Source organism: Podarcis melisellensis, assembly GCF_964234715.1.
Source record: "Podarcis melisellensis genome assembly, chromosome: 1".
Taxonomy (NCBI): Eukaryota; Metazoa; Chordata; class Lepidosauria; order Squamata; family Lacertidae; genus Podarcis; species Podarcis melisellensis.
This window is the reverse complement of record NC_138528.1, coordinates 19,248,361-19,271,253: the sequence shown is the minus strand read 5'-3', so window position 1 is coordinate 19,271,253 and position 22,893 is coordinate 19,248,361. Positions and strand designations below refer to the sequence as shown.

General features: G+C 40.5%; 1 protein-coding gene across 5 annotated transcripts in view; it reads left to right on the top strand.

Annotated features, from left to right (window-relative positions):
* VRK1 (VRK serine/threonine kinase 1) overlaps positions 1–22,893 on the top strand; it is a 41,994-nt gene that overhangs the window by 11,243 nt on the left and 7,858 nt on the right. For all 5 annotated transcript variants that reach the window (XM_081913402.1, XM_081913401.1, XM_081913400.1 and 2 more), the window contains exons 3-11: positions 744–799; positions 3,475–3,544; positions 5,323–5,410; positions 7,667–7,775; positions 7,910–8,002; positions 10,985–11,117; positions 13,583–13,703; positions 15,386–15,444; positions 16,337–16,515. In XM_081913402.1, the coding sequence (XP_081769528.1) occupies positions 744–799; positions 3,475–3,544; positions 5,323–5,410; positions 7,667–7,775; positions 7,910–8,002; positions 10,985–11,117; positions 13,583–13,703; positions 15,386–15,444; positions 16,337–16,515 (908 nt within the window). The remainder of the gene's footprint in view (positions 1–743; positions 800–3,474; positions 3,545–5,322; positions 5,411–7,666; positions 7,776–7,909; positions 8,003–10,984; positions 11,118–13,582; positions 13,704–15,385; positions 15,445–16,336; positions 16,516–22,893) is intronic.

Genomic DNA, 22,893 nt, shown 5'->3' with positions numbered 1-22,893 from the left:
TGATGCAATTGTGGCTCTTCAGTGGTACCGTTACTGTGCTGTCTGTACTGATCTTGCTCTGTTTGGACTAGCAATAATTGGAATGCAGAGGGCATGGTCCCCCTTTCTGGCTTGCAAGAGTTAGACAGGCTAATGTCACTATCTTCATCACTTGCAGAAGCTAAGTGCCTGCTGGAAGTGACAAGCAATTCCCGGAGAGGCACTTCATGGTACAATTTAACATGTGCACGGAAAATTAAAATGTTAAGTGTAACAAGCACATGTTTATCACTATGGTTTAGCGCAATGTGTATGAGCTGGAATGAGTCTAATTGAAGTCGCCTATTCTTTCCTCCTTCAGTGTTAATGGGAGAAGGATCTCACCATTATTATTATACAATGCACACAGGCCATGTTCACATGCCACACTAAACCATGGTTTGGCGCTGGGTCCAGGAGCTGCAATGAGCCTGAACAAAACATCAGTCTTGTGTGCTGCCATCTCCTTCTGCCAGGAGGAGAACTTCATCAGCATTTATTTTCAGTTTCCTCTAATCCTGCCTTGTCATTGTTTGAAAACCAGGAACTGTGATTTGTCACAAAATCTGGTCAGTTACAAAACAAGTCAGCATCAAACCACTGGTTATGAAACAAGTTGAACACTTAACTTTAAGTGTTCAACATACTTATTTGTTACTACTAACTGTATATTAAGCAAATGGTTCTTTCACCATGTTGATAAGAAACTCTTCATATTTTAACAGCTGATGTTAATTCTTCAAAATCAGTCACCAGTGATGCACCCTATGTTATAAAAGTGGTAAGTATATATTTGAAGTAGTCCATTTTCAGATGCATGCACAGAACATCCTAGGAAAACTAGAAAGACTCTTTCAGTAAGTATGTAGAATTTTGTGGAGAGAAAATCCTTAGGCACCCAATGTCCCACGAATTACAAGTAGGTTGAAATAAGTTTAGATAAGTTGAAGCATTACTTTAAAATCTTTTTATTCTGTTCTGCCATTAGCATTCCTTATGCATTGCTAGACCACTTCATATGGACATTCATAAATGGAAATAAATAAATACATAATACATTTAAAAAATGCAAACATTGTCCTGTTGCTGAAATAACTGAACACATGCTGACCTACATTCCTATAACTGCACGGTTATAGTCTCAAATTACACTACTGCATTCATCTGCTGGGATTGTTTTTCTGCTTTAAGATTCCCTGAAATATTTATCAATTGCATAAGAAATGGACAGTTACTAATGCTATGACAGATTGGAGCTGGAGTACAGGCTTATAACTTTTGGTATATGTCCTTATGGTATTAGAGGTGCTTAGCTATAATTCCTTATTTGGCAACTCATTCTGGCTACAAGCCATTTTACACAGTGGAGGGCCAGATCATCCCCCCCCCCCCTGTCTGGTCCCTGCTGTCCAACTGTACCACTCATAATCTTATTACCTGACATTGTTATTGTTATTAATTGAATTTATATACTGCCCTATACTTGGAGGTCTCAGGACGGTTCACAAAACAAGGCTGTCGATATAGAGGTGGCTGGGAGACGACTGGGCACTTGTTTCAGAGCCCTCTGCTATATTGGGGCATTCTGACTCCATACACCAGCCAGACCAGCAACAGTAGGAAAGAGAGTCATGCGTTGCTTCTGATACAGCCCGTTTCCCCATAAAAAGTGAACGTGTCATAGAGGACAGAGTGCAAGCTTTGTGCAGCCACTTCCTTTCTGCTGCCTCTCAGTTCCCTCTTCCACAGTCTCTCCACCCCTTGAGAAGGAGTGGATGTGGCACGCCTGGAAAGTTGGAGGGCGGGGGAGAAGGCACCCCTTGAAGCAAATAGGATTTGGCCCTATTTGCTGAAACCCTGCTTGCTATTTACCTATCTAGAGACTATTGCCCATTTTAACAGGAAGAGGGAAGCCTATTTGTTTGTTTGTTTGTTTGTTTGTTTAAGCCAAATTGTTAAGTTTCCATTTAGCATAGTTGCAAGTATTATTGCCTGGTAGCAGTAACCTAGTGCCGTGAATTTGCCTGTATCGGGCTGCCTGTTATTTATAGAGTTATAGACACTATGAATCGATTAAGTTTATGTTTGTAAAAATAGTCTATACATCATGCCCCTGACTACTAAATGTATTGAAAAGCATTAATGCGTAGTTCATGCCGGTGATGTATGTGTGGTTTTAAGAGGATGCTGATATAAACATTTTATTTATACAGAATATCAGTACTTTGTAGCTTGCTTTAGTGTGTAAACATAATGGAGACAAATTGTGTTAATAAATGAATGCCTCTGACTACGTAGAATAGACAGCTTGAAAACATAAATGTCTTTTACAGATAGGGACATATGACCCCAGATGTAGATTTGTGAAGTACTTGTGTACATTTGAGTTTACCCTGGATCAAGATTGAGTTGCTTAAGTCAACTTCATGTGGACAAAATAATGTGGTATATGACATGGGCAAAGTTTGTACTTTGGAGAGAAGAAAACAGGGTTGAGACGGGTTTCTTGGCAAGGGAAAGCCTACCATAACATTCAACTTGCTTCAGATCTCAGCAGGACGTGGCTGAACTAACATGAACATTTCTGACCAACATTAATCACCCATGCCTACTAGGCTTTGGTGTGCATAAGCTCATTCACTGCCATTAGTGGTAAATGATCTGTGCTCTTTAGTATCTGAGCCTTTGTTGTCATAGGAACTGATTCAATATAGCTCAGTTGGTTAGAGCATGGTGCTGATGACGTCAGGGTTGCAGGTTTGATCCCCCTATGGGATAGTTGCATATTCCTGCATTGCAGGGGCTTGAACTAGACGATCCTCGGGGTCCCTTCCAACTCTGTGATTCTATTATAAAAAACTATCCCTTGTACATATTGGAGGGATGATAGCTCAGTAACAGAGCCCATGCTTTGCATGCATATAGTCCCAGGTTCTATTCCTGGTGTCCTTAACCAAAAATATCAGGGAACAGGTGATGGGTAAGATCTCTGCTTGAGATCTTTGGGAGATGTGGACAGTTAAAATAGACAGTTTGGGGTAAGTGGACTAGTGATCCGATCTGTTACAGGGTATATTCCATTGTTACAAACACATATTTGCTCTAAGAGGGGGTCAAACAAAAATGTATATATTAGTAATTTGCTGTTTCTGCATACCACAATATTACTGAAATGCAGAAGATCACTTAAGTTTTCACTCACCATATTAAGTTAATCCCTGCTCCCAGCATTGAAATCTACAAAAATGTTCCTTTTTTTAATTGAACCCTTTTTTGCATTATGTAACAGTCATTAAGAAGATAAAGAAAAAGGAATAGAATTTACTTAGGTTGTTAGAATTCTGCATAGGACAGGGGAAGAAAGCTTTATCTGTTAAAAAGTATTTACTCGAGGAGAGTACCCAACAGATTTGAAAGCTTTCCCTTTTTTTAAATAAAAAAATGTATTTTTTAAAGGAACCCAGTGACAATGGACCACTCTTTACAGAACTAAGTTTCTACACGCGGACAGCTAAACCTGACCTAAGTAAGTAATCTACTGGTGTTTGAATCAACAAAACAATTTCTCTAAACCTTTTTGAATAACCTAATGTGAGACGTTGGGAGAGGTGTAATAATATATTTAATGATTCATGGGCAACGAAAACCATAGTTCTCAGAGGACTCTGAATGGTAACTTTAAAGGCATACCTAATTACAACTGGATGTTTCTTCATAATGGTGCAGTGTTGGGTAGTTATTGAAGGTAATTGTTTATAAATAGGGCCTACTGAACTGGAACACTTTCTCTTGTCCTTTTTTATGCTCGAAGGTCACAGCCCATTGAGGCTGCAGCCACTAATTTCCAAGGGGAAAGTGGAATTTTCGTAGCGCAAGGTGGCTGTTCAAAGGGGGGGGGGAGCATAAGCAATTTTAATTAAATAATATGCTTGGATTTGCTAGGAGACGAGATGTTTGCTATATTAAAATTGCCAAGAAGGCAGAAAGAAACTCGCGGAATGCATAAATGATGGAAAGGGCATAATGCAGTTCCTAGGTTGAGCCCTTTTAAATCCCACTAATTTCAGTGAGAGAGACCTAAGCACATGCCTAACTCAGTTGTTAGAGCATGAGACTCCTAATCTCAGGGTCATGGGAATGAGGCCCACATTGCGTAAAAGGCTTCTGCATTGCAGCGGGTTGGACTAGATGACCCTTGTGGTCAATAATAATAATAATAATAATAATAATAATAATTTATTTATACCCCACCCATCAGGCTGGGTTTCCCCAACCACTCTGGGCGGTTTCCAACAAAATATTAAAATACAATAGTCTGTCAAACATGAAAAGCTTCCCTAAACAGGGCTGCCTTCAGATGTCTTCTAAAAGTCTGGTAGTTGTTCTTCTCTTTGACATCTGGTGGCAGGGCGTTCCACAGGGTGGGTGCCACTACCAAGAAGGCCCTCTGCCTGGTTCCCTGTAACTTGGCTTCTTGCAGCGAGGGAACCGCCAGAAGGCCCTCGACATTGGACCTTAGTGTCCGAGGCAGAACAATGGGGTGGAGACGCTCCTTCAGGTACACTTGGCCGAGGCCGTTTAGGGCTTTAAAGGTCAGCACCAACACTTTGAATTGTGCTTGGAAACGTACTGGGAGCCAGTGTAGGTGTTATGTGGTCTCAGCGGCCGCTCCCAGTCACCCAACTCTATGATTCTGTTGAGCCTTAAAATGCTTAGTGCTGATTAGATCACATGCTTAGTAACTAAAGGAGCAATCCTATGCACAAAAAGGTTGGCATAAGGCAAGCTGGTGCAAGTTAAAGTTATACCAGATCCAAACTCCATTGAGTGGCAGGGCTGCTGCTTTGCCTTAGCCTGGCAGATGGAAAACAGGCCTCAAAAAAGGTGTTCTGTTCTGGGTCTCCAGGTCACATGACCAAACTGATTGGGCTTAGGAGCCCTCCTAAGTCCCTCATCCCCCATTCTGGTACAGCCCCCAGAATGCCACTTTTTTGGGTTCACTGACCTTGGTTCTGCCAGCCGAGCTGGGATGAGAAAGTTATATGAGCATATCCTTAGCTGATTGGGGACTTAGCACTGGCTGAGCCAGAGATCTGCTGCATCCTAATCTTTTCAACCTGGCAGATCTTGCCATAAGATTGCCCCCTTAGTGAGTTAGTAGTAAATGTTTAGTACTTATCAATAGGCGTTCATCATTTTGCCTTCTGTCTGATTTAACTAATCACATCCTTACACAAATATGGCAATAATTGCTTTGCAGAAAGCTGTAACAATGCATATTTGGAAACTTTTTTCTTGTTTCAGTTAAGAAATGGATTTCTTCTCACAAGCTGAAATACTTAGGTGTACCCAAGTACTGGGGTTCTGGCTTGCATCAAAAGAATGGCAAAAGGTACAAACCATTTCTTATTTTTGAGTTTATAGGATTTTTCATAGCCACTACTCCCCCTGTGTGAGTTTCTCACATTCTTAGCACATCTCAGTAACTGATGGCCTTTGGTGTTGTGTCAGCATTCAGACTTAAAAGTTGATCAATGTGAAAATATCAGAGGAATTGCCATGTGAGAAAAAATTCTATATGGAGAATTAAACCTCTACTAAAAGTTAAATTAATGTTACTGATGAACAGATCAATGTTACTGGAAATATGTATGGACAGATGCATGCAAAAGGCATTGTTAGATTAATTTTAGAACTTTTCCCCTGAATTGTATCCGGTTGTGTCCCTCTGCTTGATGGGAAACTCTTGAATGTAGTAGCAGCAGTGTTTTTTTCTGGGGGGACACAGGGGTACGCATACCCCTAAACCTTTTGTGAATCTAAGTTTCCAATATGAGTAGGAAAATGAGAGTACCCCTAAACATTTTTTTTTTAAGAAAAAAGGCGCTGAGTAGAAGCTTATGTCACTACTGGAAATACAATTTTATCTGATTCTCCCTTCCCTTCTAGAACCTCCTGCACCTCCCAAAGTCTTCTCTAGAAGGTTGGGGAAGTAGCACAAGAGGCTGCAGGAGAAAGGGGGCATTTTTAAAAAAACCCACCCACCCAGCTCACAGAAGATTCTACATGATCAAAGAGCCCTCATGTTTGGGAAGGGACTGAATTTGTCTATGGCTCTTTTTTAAAAAAACAGCAACCCAAGGGCTTCTGAAGATACACCCTTACATATAGCTCAGTTGTTAGAACATGAGACTCTTAATCTCAGGGTCATGTTCTTTGAGCCCCACATTGGGTGAGATTCCTGCATTGCAGGGGGTTGGACTAGATTACGCTCGTGGTCCCTTCCAGCTCTATGATTCTAGGAGCAACTTTTCACAGCCAACTAATGCAAGTTCTATTTCTGTGTGAGTCACAAAAGCCCTCCCATGTGCACTCCACGCTTTCCGTAATTTTGCTTTCTGGTTTCTGACCAGAACTCCTTTCCTTGGAATAGTTGCTTGAATGTTCTGTGGCTTTCAGCAGCAGCTTGTTCTGAGTACCACCCTGAAAGGGTGGGTGGGTGCTGTGGGTTCCGTAGTGGTGTTTTCATTTTTAGTAAAATGTTAAAATGCCATATCCTGCTGCTCAAAAGCAATGAGAACTAAAGCAATCTGTTAAAAATGCACTTTCGATGGCTGTGAACCAGATAGAGTCCTCGGTGGGATCAGGGCATTCTGACTTCGTTGCAGGGCATTAGCACCAGCCAGACCCAAAGCAAAATAAAAATGAGTCAGTTATGTATTGCTTCCTGTACAGCCAGCTTTTGCTCAGAGCATGGAATATTCGCAAGCATTATAGGACCTTTTGGGGGGGGGCATTTTTTGGAAAAGCAGCTCAACACCACCATGATTTGCTTTTTCAACTCCTTCAGTTTTTTGTTTTTTAAGTGAGCAATTTGAAAATATAGAAGGAATGGTGCGTAGAAATGGAAATTATGAAATAACCATTCATCAAATTATTAAATAAAAAGGTAGAAGAGGAGAGAGAAGTAGCCTGACCCAGTCTTGTCATTTGACGCAGAGCAGGATCCTTCCCATTTAGTCAACGGCTTCTTGTTTCTGCATTTGAATCTTATTGAAGTTGGTGGGGCAGTGCCCCACTGGCTGTAACAGATCAACCTCCACTGCTTGAAAGAATTACATTTTCAGTTTGAGATCATAGTATTTATGGACGATCTGCTTCCACACGATCATTCCTTCCTCCTAAGATATTTTGGTGAGGCCCAGACCTCTGCCCCGCTAGCATCTCTTTCACCCGCTGTCATGGGACAGGAGACCAGACCCTGGAACACTCTCCCTCAGGAACCTAGTCTTGTCCCTGTTCATTCATAGGAAACTCGCTTAGCTCTTCTTATTCTGACAGTCCTTCACTGTTCATTTGTTCTCCTGTTTAGACTTCTCAGTGGATTATAGTGTGTATCTTTTGTTGCTACATAATTTAAATAAATACATTTAATGTATCTACAGTAGATATTAAATTTCTGTTGTTAAATGCGCATGTTTATTCATTTTGTACTTTGCTTTGGGGCTTTTTTTTCTTTGCTGGAAAGCAACCTAAAATTTAAAATACTTACACTAAAAAGGTATATATATATATATATATATATATATATATTAAGGTATCTCGTTTGGATTTTCTTAAAGGCTATGTTTTCTTTTTCTGAAACCAGCTACAGATTTATGGTAATGGACAGATTTGGGAAAGATCTCCAGAAGATTTTTGAAGAGAGAGGAAAGCACTTTACCCGCAAAACAGTATTACTGTTGGGCTTGAGAATAGTAAGTTAAAAATTAAGTATTATTAATGCTATCTAATGTAGTTTCTTTGCTTTAAAGTTAACCTGTAAAGAGTAGTTGCCCTCTGCTGTGTGTGGTTTATATATGCTGAAATTGTTCTGTTATGTCTTTATTAGCTTGATGTTTTAGAATACATTCATGAACATGAATATGTGCATGGAGACATCAAGGCCTCAAATCTTCTCCTGGGCTACAAGGCTCCACATCAGGTAACTTCCAGGTTTTTTCTTTCTTCATTGTTTAACCTATTGTTTTTTTTTTAATGGAGCTGCTGTGAACCTCAGCAGAAATCTTGCCTTTATGAATGTGTACAGCATTAATATTTCTGCTTGACATTTATATCTAGTTAATGTTGTACATTTTTTATTCACTTTGCTGGCAGTTGATCAAATTGGCTATTCTGCCCTGAATAATATTCAGGAGAATGCTTGCGATACAAAATGAATTTCAAATAGCTATTTGGGGGTGGAAGTTTAAAATTATATAGTACACCGGTGAATTACATTTGCCTGTCTGCTTTGTCAATTTTTTATTTCCTTTGTTTGAAGAATCCATCAAGCATAAGTGTTCTGTTACTTGGAAAACCTGATTTTTAACATGTTGATTGTTCAAATCAATTGGTTTACAGAAATATCTGTAGCTGTCTAATTTTATTATTATTATTATTTTACATCTTTAGTGTTTGGCAAATGCACATACAAAGTCCATAATTTCCCCTTGTTTGAGTGCTTATCTTGGAGTGAATAAGCGAATGTTATACTTTTTTTAAAGTGGCCCAACTAGCCTTGCAAATGAATTTGTGACACTTACTAGTCTACCAAAAAGAAAGAAAAAAAGCTTTACTAGTCTGCTACCCACATGTATATGGACTAAACTGGCCAGAGGTCTAAATGTCACTGGGCAATTGCATTTTTTTTATATATACCCAAGCAAGAGTGTCAGCAGGGAAAGATCAGCTCCTGCCTCATCTAATAAAGATGGCCATTTAAAGTTCACTGCTGTTCTGGCATTGCCGAACTGATCTCCATCCTCTACCTATTCCCCCCCTTCCCTTCCCTTGGATGTCTTGTGTTTTTTAGTCTGCCAGCCTGAGGTCAAGGCCTTTGTCTCATTTTAATTTATGTACAGTGCCTCCCACCAGGACTGTATTGAATTTTTCATTGATGTGAGCTGCTTTGGGAGACAATATTTTTGTCCGAAAGGTAGGATGAAAATATAATTATTAAAAATGGTTGAACAATTTGTTAAATCCTTTAATATCAAATTAAGTATTCAACCAGAGGGTAGAAAATTCTTGGTCCTATTGGAGGAAGGAAGAGCATTCTCCATTTAAGGCATAGGGAAGAAGATGGCGCTGATACTGACTGGAGTCACTGTGCCAATTAGTGAGTCTCAAACAGATGCAAACCATCCTCTGCCATCTGAGTGGGTAGTGTCTGTTTGTTAAAAAATGAGCAGGAGTCTTCTGTAACTGAGTGAAAACACTTACCATCTTACTGATCATTCGTGATAGGTTTAAAAAAGAAATTATAGATCAAACTTATAGATCAAACTTGACGCAAATCGGAGCCTTCGGGTCTCCACCAGCTCACCTGGGGCAATTTGGTCAGATCCATGCAGCCAACCAAATGTTTCTTTTTCAAGGATTATGAGACAATATAGTCTTTACCTATATAGTTTAAAATATCCCCCCCCCCACTGTTATTTTAAAGCTTGTATTCGATTTCTCTAGATCAGAGACCAGGAATCTGTGGCCTTCCCATTGTTGTTGGACTTTAACTCCTATCAGTCCCAGCCAACACGGCCAGAGATGATGGGAGTTGAATCCCAGCCTTGTATTTAAGCACTAGCCTGGTAGCCATAAGTGACAAAGAATTGCATACAGGTGAGCAAACAGGCTGTTGGAGGAGAGATGTAGTGCTCCTTCCCTGCCTTGTGTCCATAGAAACCAAGCAGGCTGCCAGAAGAGGAAAAAACCCTCCTCCATGCCCATCATAGAAATACAGCGGGCTGCTGCAGCAGAGACAGAGTTTCCTGAGCCAATCCCCAGCAGGATAGCAAAAAAATGTTACAGGCTAGTAACTTTTGTGGGTTTATTTGCAAGGTTGTTTTAATCCACTGGTCTTCCCATCCCTGCTCTAGATAGAAACACAGCATACAGGTAGACTTGCTTTAACTTGGTTTCTTCCTTCATTTTAACAACAACAAAAAGCAAGTATCTCACTATGGGATTGTGTTATATTGGAGTACGTGGAATCAATGATTAGTCACACCCAGTCATGAATGCCCCTTCTGTAGGCAAGGTAGCGGAGAGAGCAGTTGGAGAAATTCCTGGAAGATGTGGACTAGCTAGATCAATTTCATTCTGGGTTCAGGTTCGGATTTTTGACTGAACCAACCTTGGTCACCCTGATAGATGACCTGGATTGATAGAGGGATGACAGGATACATCTTTGCTCCTGCTTCTCAAACCACCTGCAACTTTTGATACAATTGACAAAGGTGGCTTTCTGGGATAGGTATTGGGGGCACTGATTTACAGTGGTTCCATTGCAACCTGCACATAACCCTGGTGCTTAAAAACTTGCACCGGCTGCCCTATGTTACCTAGCCAGGTTCAAGGTTCTTGAATTAATTCACAAGGCCTTTAACAACATGGGTCCAGAGTATCCAAAGGACCACTTGATCCCTTATATCCCAGCTTGATCACTGAGATATTTTGTGACATCTCTGTTGGCGATCCCCTGTGGCTCAGGTGGCATGGCTCATAACTGCTAGAAGCCATGTGTTCAGAGCTGTGGGCCCAAACCTATGGAGCTCTCCTCCCAACTGAGATTAGACAGGCACCTCCTTGCTGAACTTTACATGCATGGCAGTAGAAGCTAGTGTTCCGTTTTATGATGACTTTTTATTATTTTATATTCTGCATGGTTTATGTTTATGTGCATTGCTTAGAAATATATAAATGACAGTATATAAATCTGTAAGTGGCAGTATATAAATATATAAATGACAGTATATAAATGACCTTAATAATGCAATAAGGAAAAATGAATAGTTTGTAGATGTTTGTTCAAGTATAACCTAAGCATTTGAAGTCTGAATGATAAGAGAATTTTTGAAAGTATTGTAAAAGCATCCTTATAAATTCTTGGATGACGCTCATCTTTGTGCATTTGGAATCTTAATAGGTGTACTTGGTCGATTATGGCCTCGCCTATCGATACTGTCCAGAAGGTAACCACAAAGATTATAAAGAGAACCCCAAGAGGTGTCATGATGGAACTCTTGAATTTACTAGTATTGATGCTCACAAGGGGGTGGGTAAGTAGTTTTGCTTTGCTTCTTGCATAACGTTTCTTGTGGTTGCTGTGAATGCAAGGTCACGAGCTTGAAAATGTGGCCATGTTGAAATACTGGTCTAAAGTAGCCCACTTACATATCAAGAATTAATTTAGAATTCCACAGTGGGAACAAAGCTGCAAATAATTAGCAGAATAACTTGAAACAATGTTACAAGCCAGATTGTAGTAGTGTTGGAGAATAATAATACATTATCACTTAGGCTTACGTTACCCTTGGATAATGTAAACTTCGGGTTGCGAAAGCAGCAGACCCAGAAGTGTTTAGCTGCGCATGCATGCACAGAAGCGGCCCCTCTGGTTGCGGATTCGACCGAAGCTCCGTAACGGATCCCGTCCGCAATCAGAGGTACCACTGTACCAACATTGTCTGCAAACGGACACCTGTGTGCTGAAATCTTTGTACAGATCGTCTTACTTGGGCAGTCAAATATTAATATATTTTATCATATTGCCAAGTATATAAAACAAGACTCCTTTTTTTTTTTTTTTTTTTTTACATATTAGCTCTTTAAAAATATGTTTAGATCTTAGATGGTAAAGAATGGATGAATGTACATTCAAAGATGAGTTACAGATAGGTAGCCGTGTTGGTCTGCCATAGTCAAAACAAAAAAAATTCCTTCCAGTAGCACCTTAAAGACCAACTAAGTTAGTTCTTGGTATGAGCTTTCGTGTGCATGCACACTTCGTGTATCTGAAGAAGTGTGCATGCACACGAAAGCTCATACCAAGAACTAACTTAGTTGGTCTTTAAGGTGCTACTGGAAGGAATTTTTTTTGTTTATTCAAAGATGAGAGAGGAAGCAGCCTTATGCTAATTCAGACTGTTGGTCCATCTAGCTTAGTGTTGGCTATACTGACTGACAGGGCATTCCCAGGGTTTCATGCAGGAGTCTTTTTCCAACCCTGCCTGGAAACGGCAGGAATTGAACCCAGGACTTTCTGCATGCGAAGCACATTCTGAACCACAGAACTACACCCAGCTACTTTCACATAGCCAGAGCGCTCCTTTTTTTCTAAGCAGGATTTCTAAGTACAGAAGAGGTTAGCTGTTTTTAAATTCACAAGCTTTCGGCTTCAGGTGGGTACTGCTGCTGAAAACAATGGATAAAAGCAAAGCTCTTGCTTACTATTATTATTACATTTTGTATACCTTCCTATACCTGTAGACCTCAGGGTGGTTCACAACATAAAATCACAATATACAAAACACAAAATCCTTCATAAAAGTAAGAACGAAAACAAACCAATAATTCCCCTCCCTTTCCACAACACATTTAAAGGGGAATTGGATGTCAATCAGCCAAAGGCCTGGTTAAAGAGGCATGTTTTCACCTGGCGCCTAAAGGTGTGTAAGGAAGGTACCAGCCGAACGTCACTGGGGAGCCCTCACAGAAAATGCCTGTTCTTGTGTTGCCACCTTCCAGACTTCTCGTGGAGGAGGCACACGAGGATGATCTCAGTGTCTGGGAAGGTGCATATGGAGAAAAACTGCCCTTGAGGCATTGCTTTCCATTATTCCATGCATGCATATCTGTTCTTTGGATCCAGGCTTTTTAAAGCAATCTTGATTGATTTTCAGATTATGAGTTGCATTGGTACGTTACAGTGGTGAGAGCAATGGCACATTGTTGCATTTCGTCTCGTAAGACAGGAGTTTTAAAAGTACAGTTCCAGGGGTTGGTGTCATTCTTGTGCTGTCCACAGTCAGAGACCAATGGTAAAAAAATTAATAATATAAAACTAAAAAGGGTCCCATCAGGAAGTGTGGCATGGGACACTGTGCCTCAAAGTACATGTCTTCTAAGTTTACTAGGTTCAGGATCTTGAAAATGTTGAACCCAAAGAGGTTTTGGACTTGTGCTAATGCAATGAGTGGCTCTCCATTCTTGTCAAGCTTCTGAGGATAGTCTCAAAAGCAATTTGTGAGACAGCATGGGATTTTCTGTTCTAAAAGAAACCCCACTGGACAGGTGCAAATCCTTGGGTACCACTAAAGTAGCTGTTTGGATCCCAGCCATAGTAATCTCTGACACCACTTAGAAACCTCATCAATTACACACCTCTTCTCCCTGCACATTTAATCTCCAACCAGGCAGAACAGCAGCTGGGGACTCACCATACCTCACCTCTCTATTCACTGATGACACTGGAATAATGATCCACCCTTAGAAGACCCTGAACTATGAGCGCCTGTAGGCCTGTGACCAATAGTACCATGCCAAATCTTGGCCAATGTTCCACACATTCCAAAGAGATCCCGTCCATCAGTTTTGAAAGACCCTGTGACAGTACATTGATGGCTCCTTTTGGATTCTTAAGAAAATATTTTATAGTTCCCAAACTTGATCTATAAATCATCTATATATCTCTAAATTGACTATAAGACACAACTGTGAAGTTAATGCTCTGTTTTGTTTGCAGCTCCATCAAGGCGTGGTGACTTGGAAATTCTGGGTTATTGTATGATCTGTTGGCTTTGTGGTAAACTCCCTTGGGAAGACAATCTGAAAGACCCCAATTATGTCAAAGACTCCAAAATTAGGTAAAACTCTTATTTTAAATTTTCACAAATTTGTCTTATTCAAAATAGTAATCTTTCAACTTGGCTGATAGTGAGGCCCCCAAATTCAAAATATTAGTCAGATATATAGTTGGGGCTTGACTACCCAAAAGGAATGAGATTACTCTATTTTCCAATACTCACCTAACTGAATGAAAAGCCCTTATTTAAATAATAGGATAAGGTATTCACACTGATTGTGGGTATTCCTCATTTTACATAAAAGAAAACAGATGACAGGGCTGGCCCAGGATATTTTGCCACTTGAGGCAACCCCCCATCTACTTCCCACCCCCTCTTCCTCCACAGCCCCTTGCTTCTGCCAGCACACTGAGGCTTCCCTGAGTGGTGGTCAAGGAGGTACAGCAGCAGGCAGGCTGCAGGGGCGTGGCTAAGACAGTGGCGTGTGGCTGCAGTGGCAAAGGAGCAGGAGGAGGTGCCAAGCATCTGGCAGCAGTGAGCAGCAGGTACACAGCAGCACCGCCACCCACAGGAGCCTGCCGCCCTGAGGCATCTGCCTGATGGGCGGGCCAGCCCTGACAGGTGAACATACTGAACATGCAGCAAATGGAAAGTGTAGCTGTTGAACAAGTAGCTCACCATCCACTTTTCATCATTCTCATTGCACATATCATCCAAACTTAGGAATCTCATTAAATGCACCCACCTGTGCACTGCTGGTTTTTTTGTTTTGTTTTTTGCAACAGTCTGGTGGGGCCTTGGTAGCCAGAAACTGCAAACAAGGGCATAGTAGTATAATCTGTTACTGCTGAAAATTTCTAGGCAATGAGTACATACTACCTACTCATCCCACATCCCTCTTAGTTTGCAACAGATTCCTGACATGAATAGCATGATCATAGTTTTATTAACGTTGGGCTCAGATCTGTTTTTGAACAAGCTGCCCTGAAATAACCTAGATGCTAAATCATTACCACAGTGTTCCTCATTTGCTAGCAGCAGCTTAGCCCTAGCTTTTGTGAATTACAGGGTAATCACCCCTCCTTGCTCTGCATAGCTGGAATGGGGAACCTGTGGGTTGGCTGTAACCCACAGCGAGATTTCATCTAGCTCTGTCTCAACCATCTGTGGGGAGGGAAAGGGGCTTATCTCTTGTGCAAAGTGTGTGGTTGCAAGTCCATCCTCTGCAAGTAGATCTGCTGGTGTGAGGCCTCTTGACAGCATTCCGCTGGGGAAATGTGGCCCTCAGCTCTGAAGATGTTTCCAGCCTCTTCTCTCAGTGTAATTTCAATTTGCCTATTATTTCTGCTTGAAAGTTCTGACTTTCTCTACTTTCCCAACCCAGGTTGGTCTAATTAAAGGCCCCGGCTTTCCTATTTGATATACATGCATGATTCTCTGGGAATTTCATGATATAGTAACACATCCATCAAAAATATAATGCAATAATCTTTTCATTCATCCACAGTTTTGATTGCCTGTATATTTTGAGCAAATGTTACTAAATGAGATTGTATTATATTAGAAAATTGGATATTTTATTCAGTACTGAAGTATAATTTAAAAATTTAAGGGATTTGCCCCATTTTTACTCTCATCATTGTGTTGATACACACTTATTTACCTAAGGGAGAATATTCACCAAAAATACTAGCTGCTGATCTCTTAAACATAACTTGTCTGCTTCCCCCCACCCCCATCAGGTATACAGATAATATTGCAGACTTGATGAGTGAGTGTTTCTCTAAAAAAGATAAACCAGGTAAGAATATTCAATTGTCGTATTAACCCATAATGAAACTTTTGAAAAAAATTTTTTGACAAGAATTATAAAAAAGAATTCAAAGGGGTTTTGTTGAAACAAAAAGTGTCCAGGATGTGCTTGTTTTTGGAGAGCTTCGGGTGCTCATTTTCCAAACAAAGTTAAAACAACCCCTTGAACAACTTGCTACATATTTGTACATTTTGCATTTTGCAAATATAGTTGAGGTTGTCGTGAAATTGCAGGATGAAAGGATTGGCTTGTAAGGAAATATTTTTTCATTTTAATGCAGGGGGGGGCAAAATTCACAGCTATTAAGATCGTTTAGCGTTCACACATAGACCACCAGTGGGATTTGGGATGTCAGGAGGATCCAGATTCTTCAGTCATAGCATGCAGCACACAGGAAACATGACTGGCTTTCAGATCATGACAATTTTTGCTTGCTGGAGAGATGTGTGTATTTGTGCCTGCAGACAAAACAAGCACTTTATGTCTAAAATACTGGAAAACGTGACATAATTTCCGGGAAGTTTAAAAACTCCTGAATGAATTGAACTTAGAAAGTGTAAGTCATTGGACTCAAGTCTATTTTCATTGAAATAAACACTCCTGAGCAAGACTAGTGTATTATGTAAACGCCTCCTTCCAAAGCAAAATTGCAGGGTTGTTTGTAGTGCTTTCTTACTGAAATGCTAGGATGGCTTTTTCATGACGAAGGGTGATATTCAGCATAAGTCCTACTCCGAGTAAACCCTTGAAATCAGATTCTGCACAACAGCCATGGCTGAGCGGTAGCATAGAATTATGTGAATTTTCTAGGTGAATCACTTTAGAATGTGTTTGTAGTATAATTCAATCTCCTTAGATAGACACTTATTATTTATTTCAGATGAAATAGCCAAATACATGGAAACGGTGATGTCTCTGACTTATACTGAGAAACCACCATACGAGCAGTTACGGGAAATACTTCTTCAGGGTCTCAAGGACATTGGTCAGAAGGATGATGGTATACTGGACTTGGATGTTTCAGAGAATGGAGACATTCCAGCAAAGCCTGCACTTAAGGTCTTTATTTTTTAATTCAGATCAGTATTTAATGCCTCTTCTTTTCAGCTGGAAAGCGAGTGAGTGCTGTTGGAAATGGGTGTCACGTAGGTGAAATCCAGACTGGAAGAGGAAAGGGAACAAATGCACACTTGAGACTTGACTATATTTCATGAGCAAAAGGCTTGTTCCATCTTATTGTCACTGGCCTGAGTCCAAAGAGCTACTTTAGCCTTGCCCAAGAGCTACACGTGCGCCACTGGGAGGTTTTTTCCCTTCTCTTTTATGGAGACCTCTGTGCCACATCACAAACCGCTGTTGAAATGCCACTTCACACAGTGTAAGGGGCTGAAGTGGAAAAACACACATCCACCCAAGTCTCCTTGGAACTCACGTGAAAGCTAGGAAAAAGCTCTTTGGATCTTGGCTGGTGTCTACCCAGAAGGTTTTCCTTTTTTGTGCATTTCAACATGGTAGATACAGTTTTCACGCAGGAAGTCCTTGTGTGGCTCAGGTATGGAGAACCTGTGGTCCCGCCTATAATGCTGACTACAGCTCTCACCATCTCTGAATGTACTGTTTGGGGCTGAGGAGAGTGGGGAGTCCAACAACATCCAGAGGGCTAAAAATTCGCCATCTCTGCTATAGGCTATCAAATCTTTAATTGACATGATAGTGAACAGCCAGAGAGACTGTTCTACAGATAAACCACCAGATGTGTTATTCCTGTAATGGCATGTAAACCAAGCATTCAGTCTACAGTGGTACTTCGGGTTAAGAACTTGATTCGTTCTGGAGGTCCGTTCTTAACCTGAAACTGTTCTTAACCTGAAGCACCACTTTAGCTAATGGGGCCTCCCGCTGCCGCCGCACTGCCGCCGGGCGATTTCTGCTCTCATCCTGAAGCAAAGTTCTTAACCCGAGGTACTATTTCTGGGTTAGCGGAGTTTGTAACCTGAAGCGTATGTAACCCAAGGTACCACTGTACTTCTATATAATATCCAGTATTTTACTTACCAGAATTTTATTCATAAGCTTGGTATTGGACACCAGGCTGTTTGATCAGAATATAATTACTGAGTACTAGCATAATGCTGTTCATGAACAGTAATTAAAAAGATTAGAAGTGGGATTTTGGGTTTGTTGTAGTGATACATTTCTGTGATGGATATTTACTTGGTTGTATCCCATGGGTAAAACATTGATGCACCAAATGTGTGTATTTCAATATTTTTCGTATGAACTCTGTATAAATGCTGATTTTAATGCCTGTAGTTCTGAACTCTTATCTACAAGTGTGTGTGTGTGTGTGAGAGAGAGAGAGAGGCAGAGGCAGAGGCAGAGGCAGAGAAAGAAAGAGGTCAGTTCCTTCTTTTCCTTTTTAGAGTCCATCTCTTTGCAAAAGCATATTTGACTGCTTTGTTATTCATAAACAGGAAAAACCTTCAGCGAATATATGTATTGACAGAGATGTCATGAAATGACATTATTTATGATTCAAGTGTAAGATTTATTTGAAGGCTGCTGTGTATATACAGGAATCAGCACCCACAGCTCAAGATGATGATGTACTGATAGTTGAGACTGAGGAAGGTTTTTCAGCTAATGCTGATGACCCAGAAAGCAAGAGCCGCAAAAGGAAGCTGGATAAGAAGGAAAGCATTGGCACCAAATGGCTGCGCTCAGAGCTACCGACTGAAGAGAAGGATGAAGTGATAGTACTAGACTGAGCGCTGGAATGCTTCAACCAATGGGATGTGGCAGTAGGGTGATGGTTCGGGTGTGCCATTTATCAGGGTGTGGCTTCTGTCATGAGCTGACAGCTACTAGGAGCCACAAGTGGGAGCTGAGTGCAGGGTAGGGGCCAAAAGTCAACAACCTACAACAGAAGGAGCATGACGTGTCTGCTACCAGAAGTACTCCTCCTCTAACACCCCATACACCCTACCAACTTCTGCCAACTTCTGCCAACATAGCAGTTCGAAAGCATACCAGCACGAGTAGATAAATAGGTACCGCTGGGAAGTTAAATGGTGTTTCTGTGTGCTCTGGTTTCCATCACGGTGTCCTGTTGCGCCAAATGCAGTTTAGTCATGCTGGCCACATGACCCGGAAAGCTGTCTGTGGACAAACGCTGCCTCCCTCAGCCTGAAGCGAGATGAGTGCCACACCCCATAGCCAGGTTTGACTAGACTAAACCATCCAGGTGTTTACTGCAAAACAATATTGATTTGTCGGCTAGTACAGCCTGAAATATATATAGGAATAGTCATAGCAGTAATTGTGGAATTAACAGTATTGTATAGTGAAGTCTTGTCACCAGGAAGCACTGTATACAATGTTCATTAGTATACTTGAAATTAATAGATCGTGCTTGACATGTTGACTGGTGTAGCCTATATGTTTAAAAGCTAGAGTTTCTTAATCTTTCAGTCTAACCATATTTTAACAAAGAGGAGTGAAATTTGAAGTGGACTAAAAAATGGATAGTTTAGAGAAGAAGCTGTTATCTTTCCATTCCGTTCACATAACGTATGTTCCGGAACAAGAAATCATTATTCCAGAGACTTCAAGGGAATATTGCTAAGGACAGGCAATCAATTGGCTTCTGTTGCCTGAGCCAAACAATAGCAGAAGCTATACACTAGCACATCTCTATGAAATGCATTAAAATGTTGAAAGCAAATACTGCATTTGGATTTGCGTGGGCCTGACTTACTGCACTGGATATTTTGCTGCACTAGTGCAGCAGTTGTGCATAGCCCATCTCGTAGCAGTGCAGTAAGACCCTTTTCATCTGATACTACCAATTTCCTGCAACAGAAGGGCAGGATATAAATCTACCTAAATAAATATCTGGGACCCATCACTTTTTGAGTCTCTTTCAGTGTAAATTGATGTGATTGCTCTTGCATTGAAACAGGCAGTTGGAGAATAAAGCCTCAATCAAACAAGAATTAATCTTAGCTGGTGACTCTCTTCTCATCCCCCTCAACCCCCACCCTGGCAATTGATTTTTGTCTATGATTCAGGTTGTTAGCCTATTGATGTTTAGTTAATTGAAGCTATAAGTTGCACTGAAATAATTGGTCTTGCTTCCAAGTAAATATCTTTGGGATCATGTTGTTGATCTTTCCCTCTAAGTTGACTTTAAATACAGGTGATGGTTGTATGGTATTTGTAAGTTTCCTTTTCCTTTCCCCAAACTGGGAAATTGTATTCTGAAAGATAATCTTCAAATGCCTTGCCTGAATCGAGAGCTGTATATAGATTTAAAAAGCATTCTCTGTGCTGAGGATCTTTGAAAGGGAAGTGCTCTGATTTACAATTCAGGTAAAAAAGCCACACTTTAGTTAATTGAACCAATTAATATATTAATGCACTCAGCTCTACTCTCTCTAGAATTGTTCAATTGGTTTATCTTGGCATTTAGCTTGGTGTGAATCGTGAATCCAATCAGCATTCACTTGTTTGGTATGGTAACGTATCCGTAAGTGGGTGGGAGAATTGCACATAATGTAGTTGAATGGATTCATAGTCTAGCTGTTAGTTTTGGACTAGGATCGTTCATAGTATAATGGTTAGTTTTGAACTAGGATCTTGATGATCAGGGTTCAGATGCCAGTGACTATCTTCCAGCCTAACCTACCTCACAAGATTGTTGTGAAGATGAAAAATAAGGGAGGAGGAAAAACTTGCGGAGAAAATGCAGGATCTAAATGTAATGAATGAATGAATGACAATAAATATATACACAAATCCAAAACTATTTTTTCTTCCTAACTCTTTTTAGAATAGATGTGCCATGCTTCACAGCAGCACTGGGTTAAAGAATAGAGATAATCTCTTGAAGAGCTGATGAATATTTATTCACTTTTAGAGATTTGTACCGTGCTGATCATCAAATTCCCAAGATGGCTTACGGAAAGGTCATATGACATTAAAACTAAAACAGGAAGACACCACTGTGTAGCTGGCAAAGTACAGTTGTAATGTGATCACAGCTCTCAGTCCCAGTTAATAGTGCTGGAGGTAGAACACAGCCATCATGACTATTAGCCTTACATCTCCATAAACTTGTCCCAAACTCAGATAGCTTATCCAGAAGAATTCCATTTCAGAGGTCAAGAAACCAACAGGATGTAACAAGTTAGGCTAAAAATACTTTCCATTCACGTTTTGCCAGGTTGCCAACTTTATTACAAAACTAAGACTCGTAGCTATAAATAAATAGTTGGTCATTTGCATAGTTTGCTTTGCACCTTTTCTTTCCTTGCTCTCCTTTTTGAGAATTTATAGGATCAACATCTTGGCACGCAGCCTTGCCATCCTAAGAACTAGAACCTCTTTTTCTGAGGTTGATTCATTAGTTTACTTATGATTGGTATGTGAGATCGACATGATCCTTGTAAAGGACAGTGTATGAAGGGACTTTCAGCATTTAGCAGTTGTCTCGACTGGATTTCAAAGTGCAGCTTGATCTGGATTTTGTTCCTAGCTCAGCACTGATTTTTACATTTCCCATTCTGGGGTTTATCCACACACACCTTTTCTCTGCTCTTTCTAGGCACAGTCTGCATTTTATAGCTTCATGTCTGAGCATCCCCACTTTTTTTTTTTTGCTCCAGAGCCCTCCCCACAAAAACCCAAATTAACGTTTGTTTCAATTCATCTTTAAATAGTGTGTTTTCATGGGGGAAGATCCAGAACAAAGAAAAAGGTTGCTTGGACAGGGAGCTTTAAAGTGTGGCTGGAAAGAGCAGGACAAATGATAAGCGTGGATAAATTCTCTCTCAGAAGCTTAGTTTCCTAGAAGAGAAATTCTAGAGTAGAAGTGTTTTGTCCTGTTTCTGACTGGTAAAAAATAACTTTCAGTTAATCTGAAGAAATGATCATGGTATTCTGAATTATGAAGTACTTCCAGTAAACACTTGTCATTATCAAGTCAAACAGCATTTATAGGTGGAAAAATACACTTTGCTTATTGTTATAATACTATTTTTCAGAAGAGACAGACAGTTATACGTGTCAGGGGAGGGAAGGATTGATAAATCTAACAGCACTTTAAAAAAAAAAAAGCAATCAAAGAATTATAGAGTTGGAAGGGACCCTGAGAGTCAACTAGTTCAACCCCCTGCAATGCAGGAATCTTTGGTAATGCATGACTATTTTTGGAATAGAGGAGAAAGTGTTGGAAGCAGCTAACATCGCATAACGCTAAGTTTCCAAAGTCTTGATGTTAATCCCTCTTGTCCCATCAATCCCCCTGATGAGCCACGTGTGGTCACTCAGACTCTCCTGCAAGGATATTCGTGGGCTGCAGTAATTGAAATTGATCCAATTCAGTTGGACCAGATGGTACTTTGTATGCCTCCTCAGTATGGTGTCGAATTGCATACAAATCCTGAGTGTCAAAGTGGCTTCTAAAAGTATCACCTCGGGCTTCCTTGCATGGCAATATTTTATGCTAAGCATAGTTGGCTCCAAACCCAAAGTTGGACCTATTGCTAGATTGGAAGAGGGAGGAGTGTGTGAACTTAATAAAGTCAATAAGCACTTTCAATCTAACTTTGGTTAGAAGATGAGACAGTCTTGCATATTAATTGGACCTCAGACAACTCTAAGATGAGCTGTTGTTCTCCCTTCCTAAAAATGAAATTCAGTTGAGAACTATATTTAAATGTGTAGACTCCTCTTCTGCTATTTCATAATTTGCATCCTAAACACACTTAGTAGGGAGTAAGCTCCACTGATCACAGTGGGACATGCATCTTGCATATAGCATGGTAGGCTTCTCAAATGTTAAACTGTTGGGTGAACTTTAATCCAGTTTGTGCTAGGGTATATATGACATATCAGAATGGCCAGTATTGTGAAACAGCGGCAACATCTGCTGCCTACCTTAATTGAAATTCTTTTGCGCTAAGAGATCTACATTTTTTCCTCTACTATAAATTTTAATAATAATAATAATAATAATAATAATAATAATAATAATAATAATAATAATTATTTATTATTTATACCCCGCCCATCTGGCTGGGTCTCCCCAGCCACTCTGGGCGGCTTCCATAAAAACCAAAAATACAGTAAAATCACACGTTAAAAACTTCCCTGAACAGGGCTGCCTTAAGATGTCTTCTGAATGTCAGGTAGTTGTTTATTGCTTTGACATCTGCTGGAAGGGCGTTCCACAGGGTGGGCGCCACTACCGAGAAGGCCCTCTGCCTGGTTCCCTATAGCTTTGCTTCTCGCAATGAGGGAACCGCCAGAAGGCCCTCGATGCTGGACCTCAGCGTCCGGGCAGAATGATGGGGGTGGAGACGCTCCTTCAGGTATACTGGACCGAGGCCGTTTAGGGCTTTAAAGGTCAGCACCAACACTTTGAATTGTGCTCGG